This window comes from Sinocyclocheilus rhinocerous, unplaced genomic scaffold, assembly GCF_001515625.1.
Source record: "Sinocyclocheilus rhinocerous isolate Xijiao unplaced genomic scaffold, SAMN03320098_v1.1 scaffold314, whole genome shotgun sequence".
Taxonomy (NCBI): Eukaryota; Metazoa; Chordata; class Actinopteri; order Cypriniformes; family Cyprinidae; genus Sinocyclocheilus; species Sinocyclocheilus rhinocerous.
The window spans coordinates 679,317-686,584 of NW_015630021.1; the positions used below are offsets into that span (position 1 = coordinate 679,317).

The following is a 7,268-nucleotide window of genomic DNA, read 5'->3' on the forward strand; positions in this document are numbered from 1 at the left end:
AAGGCATTTTAACTTTAAACCATTGCTTCTGGCCAAAATATGAGTCCATAATAAAATTAAACGCTTCCTTCAGCAAAATAGTCCATCCCCCTTTTGTCCTCTCACATCAAAACACCAACATATTTGTTTTCAACTGTTTTGGACTGTTTTTGCTTGTAAACAGTGCTTGATCTGTGCAAATTTATCTCCTGATTCAGATAAGATTATTTTAATATTATGGATAGAGGCCTTGTTTTTTTTTTTATCCAGGAATTAACGGTTTGAAGTTAAAAAGCTTTCCACTTTACAAGGTGTTAACTGATGGACTGGAGTCGTGTAGATTACTTGTGGATTATTGTGATGTTTTTATCAGCTGTTTGGACTCTCATTCTGACGGCACCCATTCACTGCAGAGGACCCATTGGTGAGCAAGTGATGTAATGTTAAATTTCTCCAAATCTGTTTGGATAAAGAAACAAACTCATCTACATCATGGATGGCCTGAGGGTGAATACATTTTCAACACATTATCATTTTTGGGTGATTGATTCCATTAAAACTTTAAAGATTTCAGAAAGGTGAGTTTGATTTATGAGTGTTACTCTTTGCAAATATCATCACTGTGAAACTAAGAACCGTATCAAAGCCATGGCATTTGTAATAACTGTGACTGAACTGAACTCCTTTTCTTTATCTAGTTGGGCAGATGAGCGTTTTAGTGATCTTTTTGACAATGCTGCCCTAGAATATGATCGATGGGGTAATGGGATTTTTGGAGATGAGAGATTCAATCAATCCAACTGGTTAGTATGACAGTACTTTTCATTCAGTGCACACTGTGCATAATAAATGACTGTGAATTAATAACTTCGTATGACTAATAACTAACTGAGACCACAAGGCATGATTCAAGTAAATATGTATGGATTAAAATCCATTAATCATTCATAATGCTGTTGTGCTTATTGTGTGTGTATGAAAGTATAAGCTGTACCTTATGAATGTATTGCATTCCAGTTTAATAGTCTGTTTGAAAATCTTTTGAATATAGATGTATAAATGTATGTCCATTCACTCTGCTCTTTGTTTCACAGGGCCATTATGAAGATGGCGACAGTATACCCTTTTCCAATTTATGAAAGATTGTCTGAAAATGGCCTTGGGATGTCTGAAGTTAATGATTTTTTTATTGACACTGAAAACACTCTCACTGAATTATTAGGCGAGGACATCTTGTTCAATTTGAAGTAAGAACACGTTTAATTTCACACTAGTCTGTTAAATCAATATGGCCACTATAAATATGTTATAGATACAAACACATTTGAGCATATTACACCTGTACAATGACAATGTACAGATAAACTAAAGATTATGTGGTGATTCATCATCATTTGGTCATTAATGCAAAAATGTCCTTTTCTGTTGTCTTCCAGAGCTGTGATTTACGAAATATGGAATATTATTAGTAATGACATTTTTCATGTTTCCATAAACAAGAAAAACCAAATGACATCAAATGTGGAATATGAGGACCCACTGCGCCATTTACGGTATAATACGTAAAGCCCTGATGTTTGTTTGTGTGTTTATATGTTTAAAGGAATAGTTCACCCAAAAATGAAAATTTGCAGGAAATTTACTCACCCCCAGGCTATCCTAGATGTAGATGAGTTTGTATTTTCATCGGAACAGATTTGGAGAAATTTAGCATTGTTAACTTGTTCACTAATGGATCCTTTGCAGTGAATGGGTGCCGTCAGAATGAGAGTGCAAACAAGCACTCAGCTTTTCACGTCTCAAGACATTAATTGATGGACTGGAGTTCTGTTGATTTCTTTTGGAATGTTGTGATGTTTTAAATCAGCTGTTTGTACTCTCATTCTGACGGCACCCATTCACTGCAGAGCATTGGTGAGCAAGGGATTTAATGCTAAATTTCATTAATTTCATTAACGCTCAAAGCATTAATTTATGAATGAAATATAAAACTGATCCCAACCACTTTCTCTGTTGATTTTTGCAACAGCAAAATTAAAGCAACATGCTTTGCCATCTGGGACAGAGCTCTCTCTGAGATTAACCGACAAATTAATCAAATTGAACACGAAGAATTAGCAAGGTAAAGTGTAACAGAAATTATTTTGTGCTCAACATGTCCTATCCTGAATGTTTAGTCTTACTTTTGACATTTCCAAACAAAACATTTTAATTTGTAATGTTGTAATGTTAGTTAAATAAATCATCAAGCAAATGAAGTTTTTACCTCACATTTCATAGGCGCTGGGATGAAGTGAAGAACATTTTCATTAAAGAGTTAACTGACAGTGGAGAATTTACTCAAGAGAAGCTTGATGAAGCACAAAAGTAAGAAAAGAGTCTTGGAATAAAAAAAATGGACAGCTGCACATTTACATATATCTGCATTTTTTACTGAATTATTACTTTAGCAATGTCTGAAAATTGCATTGATATTGTGTTGTTATTATTAGTTATACTGTTAATTAGCCAACTAAATAACATTTTTACTGTTTTCTTCATGATTATAAAGAACCTTTAATAGTGTCACACAAATGTTCTTCGACAAATATGTAAAAAAGATCGATGGTCTGGAGGAAAGGATCAGTGCTTCCACTGAGTAAGAACTTATGCTTTAACTTAAAAGTTCTGAATATTAAATTCCAAAATTAGTAGTTACAAAACCATACAGTAAAATATCAAATAAAATGTAGAAATTAAATTGCTAACATTTCCATTTTCTTTCAGAATTCTTGGCAAAGTGATGCTGATGACTTTTTTTGCCACAGATTCTGTCCTGGTTAATCTGCCCTTTCTGCTGTCTGATTAATTTCTCTCAAGGCAAGAACTAAATTTTGTTCTAAATTCTTTTGTCATTCTGTGACCTATGAGTAATCCTTGTACTTGTCCCTCTTCTCTTCCTAGTATATTTGCCAGTGCTCAATCTCTGAAGTTGTTTGTTTGGAATGCTAATAGTGATGGCTCTTCCTTACCCTTTTTTTTTTTTTTAATCTACAGGAGTTTTTTAGTGCTTCGTGTCAATTATGCTGAAATCAGGTCTGATAAACTCTGACCTCTAGGCCTCATCATTTCATTGTGAGGATACATCTGATGCTCGTTCCCAAATGTGTCGACAAGATATTTACTGGTTTGTGTATCCAAAAATGAAAATTTGCCAAGAATGTACTCACCCTCAGGCCATCTGAGATGTAGATGAGTTTTTTTCTTTATCCGAAACAGATTTGCATTACTGTACATCACTTGCTCACCAGTGGATCCTCTGCAGTGAATGGGTGCCGTCAGAATGAGAGTCCAAACAGCTGATAAAAACAGAAATCACAATAATCCACATGACTCCAGTCCATCAATTAATGTCTTGTGAAGTGAAAAGCTGCAGGTTTGTAAGAAATAAATCCATCATTAAGATGTTTTAATTTTAAACTTGCTTCTGGCCAAAATATGAGTCCATAATCCATAATAAATCTTCCTCCAGTGAAAAAGTCCATCCCCTGTTGTCCTCTCTCATCAAAGTCCACTGACCTATTTTTTTGGAACATATTTGTCTCAGATTTGTAACTGGTGCTTGATCTGTGCATATTTCTCTCCTGATTCAGGCGAGACAACCTTTTCACGGGAGAAAACAATAATAATGATAGAGGACTCATTTAAAGTTAACAGCTCTTAATGATGGATACAAACGCATAGCATTTTGCTTCACAAGATGTTAATTGATGGACTGGAGTCGTGTTGGTTATATGTGGATTATTGTGATGTTTTTATCAGCTGTTTGGACTCATTCACTGCAGCAAGGGATGTAATGCTCAATGTCTCCAAATCTATTCAGATGAAGAAACAAACTCATCTATTTCTTGGATTTTCAGCAAATTTTTATTTTGGGGGAAATTATTCCTTTGATGCTGTATTAAACAGTTCACATTATAAACTGCATTGCTAACCAAAATATATATGTCAAAAAAAAAAGTAAAATAACATCTGATCTGCTTTATATGATTTTATGACCTTTATCTGCTTATTTTCATTTTTTTTTTAAATGAAGAGTAGCATAATCAGAAGGAATTTCTAATCTACCAGAGCACCATGCAAAGATGGTGGCATAAGATGGCAGCAGAGTTGGAGAAAGTGTGGCTAACATCTGTTTTTGGGTCTGCGAAGTCAGCAAAAAGGGAAAAAAGCACTGACTGCCCTTGAGTGTGCATTTCATCTTTTTGGTTGTACTTTGAGCATTTCTGAGCCCACTGCTCCGGGTGTGTGTTCACGGTGTGTGTGTGTTCACTGCTGTGTGTGTGCACTTAGGATGGGTTAAACGCAGAGCACTAATTCCTAGTATGGGTAACCATACTTGGCCACATGTCACAAAAAAAAAAACATTCATCAGTTAAAAGTGGTCTTAAATACATATTTATATTTAGTAAAAGATTTATAATTATTGCTTGGTGTAATTTCCCAGACTTAAATTATACGGCTCAGCTATCTCAAATGTAATTGCATTAATTAATATGTTGTATGAAGTAATATGTTGGTTGACTAATAAAGGGGAACAGACATTCACCATCAACCAGCAGAGGGCGCTGAAAATCTGCTTACACCACCTGCACTGAGTGGACACGGACCAGAAACACTTTCTTGGCCGCCATGATATAGACACAAATACAAATGAGGCCATGCTGTAGTTAGAGGATACGTTTTCCAATATTGTTTCATTTTGATGTTGGCTTCAGATCTGCGTGTCTGGATTTCTGAGTATAATTATAGACACTTGAAGATCTCCAGCAGCAGAGGCAGTCTATCTGGACCAGGGTCTTTCTATTGCATCAGCTCACCTGTGTTTGCAGTACTGTCACTGTGACTGGTTTGTCTGGAGACCAAGGGGGAAGTAGAAGAGATGAGAAAATGAGCATAAAGGCAACAAAAGATAGATGTACAAGCATTTTGAAATGAAAAAAAATATGAAGCTTTATCAGCACTATAGAGTGATGCATGTGTGCACCTGGCGGACCAGGGGATACAGTCAAAGCAATAAAATACATACATAACTAGAATACAAAACAGTAAATACATTAAAACATAAATAAAAAGTTAAACATCTTTAAAAAAAAAAAAAATCATAAATTAAAATAAAAAATAACTAAAATGAAAACTTACACATAAAATGTCAACTTCACAGAATACTCAGGAGGTAACCCTTACATCAGAGTTATTTTTTCCATCAATACAGTAGTTTTAGCAGCTTTCCTATTAAGTGATGAGCTGAGAGATTCATAAAATAGTTTCAAATCAATACAAAAAATCCTAAAATTGGGCATACAATCAGTAACTTTACATTTGTGAAGATGAAATAGGCCACAAAGAGTTCACAGTTTTAACATCTCATCCAGCTCCTTTGATCCTGATTCCCAAATCAAAAATAGTACATGAATTATCTCAAAACTAAAAAGTCTGTTGTAAGCTGAGAAAGCAAACCAAGACATTTCTTTCCAAAAATCCTTTGCATAATCACATTAAAAAAATGTGTGATATTGTTTCCAAATTAGAATTACAGAATGTGCATTGTGAAGAGATGTCCAACTTCAATTTTGAGAGTAAAGAATTACAGGGATAGTACATATGAAGAATTTTATAGTAAAGTTCTGTCATCTTGTTAGGTAACAGAAACTTGTTAATACCGGCCCATATTTTAATAGTAGGAAGAAAGGGTAATTTAATTTCCACGTATAAAATGCTTTAGGATGACAACTAAGCTTCTTAATAAAGGTTTTTCTAATCCAGAAATTGTTACATTTAACATTAGAAAGCTCCAGACCTCCAATACAAATTTTTGGCATTTCACATTTTGAAGATCTGTAACAATTTGCCCTAACCAAATGTAACAGTTTAGGTGAAATAGAATTAATAACCCATTCATACACTCTAGGTGAGGTATCCACTTCAAAGATTTCTGAAAATTCGGAATAGGAATAGAAGTTACCATCCTTTTTTAGCAAATCTAACACAAAAATTACACCTTTGTCAAACCAGTTTTTAATAAGATTTTTTTTCCACGCAGCACATTCTGATAATTCCATAGAATACATCTATGAGGGGAAAAATTGTGACAGAAGGCAAGCTTACAAGCGTCCAGAGCTTGCTTATGAAAATTAGCGAGCTTAACTGGGAGTTTATTGCAACTAAAATCACAAGCTAACAAAAAATTTAAACCTCCACATTTATCAAAGATCAGTTTAGGAATATAAAACCATAACAAATTAGGGTCAGCATTCAGGCAACGTTTAATCCAACCAATTTTAAAAACTTGATTGAGAGTACTAAAGTCCAAAGCATTCACACCTCCCTCCAAAGTATTTCTAATCAGCGTCTTCCTTTTAACATATTCAGTTTTATTTTTCCACAAAAAATGTAAATAACATGTCGATAGATGAGCATGTTTTTCGGTCAACATATAAAGACAAAGCTGGGTAAACAATAGAAAAGTGAAGCCAAAGCATCTCTGTATGGCTGCTGCCATCTTGAGTAAATGATGTCACTTGGAGCCCGAGTCTGCGCAGTAGAGATTCGTTTGGAGCCAGAGTCTGCGCAGTAGTGTCCTGAGGTTTAACCGTGGTATCAAACTCCGCCCATACTCCCGCAGACCCAATCAACCATAACGACACGCCCCGTTTTTATAGCATCAAATTACTAGCTAAAATCAAACTTATCACAAAAACGAACAATTGAACATATATCAGCGTGATAACAACTACCTTTCAGAAAATTTCTGCATCAAATTACTAGCTAAAATCAAACTTATCACAAAAAAAAACGAACAAACATATATCAGCGTGATAACAACTACCTTTCAGAAAATTGTATTGGAAGCGTAATAAATTTTTTTATTTTGACTCAAGTCCCATTCGTTTACATGGAGAGGGCGAGGTTTATGACCTGTACTGCAGCCAGCCACCAGGGGCGATCAAAGAGCCCGCAGCTTCACTTTTCAGGACGTGTGAGGCACACCCGGTGGTGACGCTCTGCCCACTTTGGCTGCGTTCCACTCCACTTTTATGCCTTGTCCAAATACCCACACTTGCGGTCTTTGCACTTGACCACTTGACTACTTCTATGACGTATTTCCTGTATTTGGCCCAAGTGTTCAAGTGAGCATGTAGACCACAAGTGTCCCCTTGTCCAAATACACACACTTGCGGTCTTGGCCACTTGAGAGCGCGTGCGCGCGACAGGAAGTAAGTGCGCAAGACTGTCCCAGGTCTTAAAAA

General features: G+C 35.5%; 1 protein-coding gene across 3 annotated transcripts in view; it reads left to right on the plus strand.

The window, feature by feature from the left end:
- The window catches only part of LOC107739615 (uncharacterized), an 8,355-nt gene extending 5,041 nt beyond the window's left edge, over positions 1 to 3,314 (plus strand). Inside the window, exons 11-18 of one of the 3 annotated variants that reach the window (XM_016551777.1) lie at positions 678 to 782; positions 1,074 to 1,226; positions 1,416 to 1,532; positions 2,009 to 2,101; positions 2,260 to 2,346; positions 2,531 to 2,617; positions 2,746 to 2,838; positions 2,923 to 3,314. In XM_016551777.1, the coding sequence (XP_016407263.1) occupies positions 678 to 782; positions 1,074 to 1,226; positions 1,416 to 1,532; positions 2,009 to 2,101; positions 2,260 to 2,346; positions 2,531 to 2,617; positions 2,746 to 2,827 (724 nt within the window). In that variant the 3' untranslated portion in view covers positions 2,828 to 2,838; positions 2,923 to 3,314. Of the gene's footprint in view, positions 1 to 677; positions 783 to 1,073; positions 1,227 to 1,415; positions 1,533 to 2,008; positions 2,102 to 2,259; positions 2,347 to 2,530; positions 2,618 to 2,745 lie in introns of all 3 variants that reach the window. The other 2 variants (XM_016551778.1, XM_016551776.1) reach the window with 2 other exon arrangements.
- The last annotated feature ends 3,954 nt before the right edge of the window (positions 3,315 to 7,268 follow it).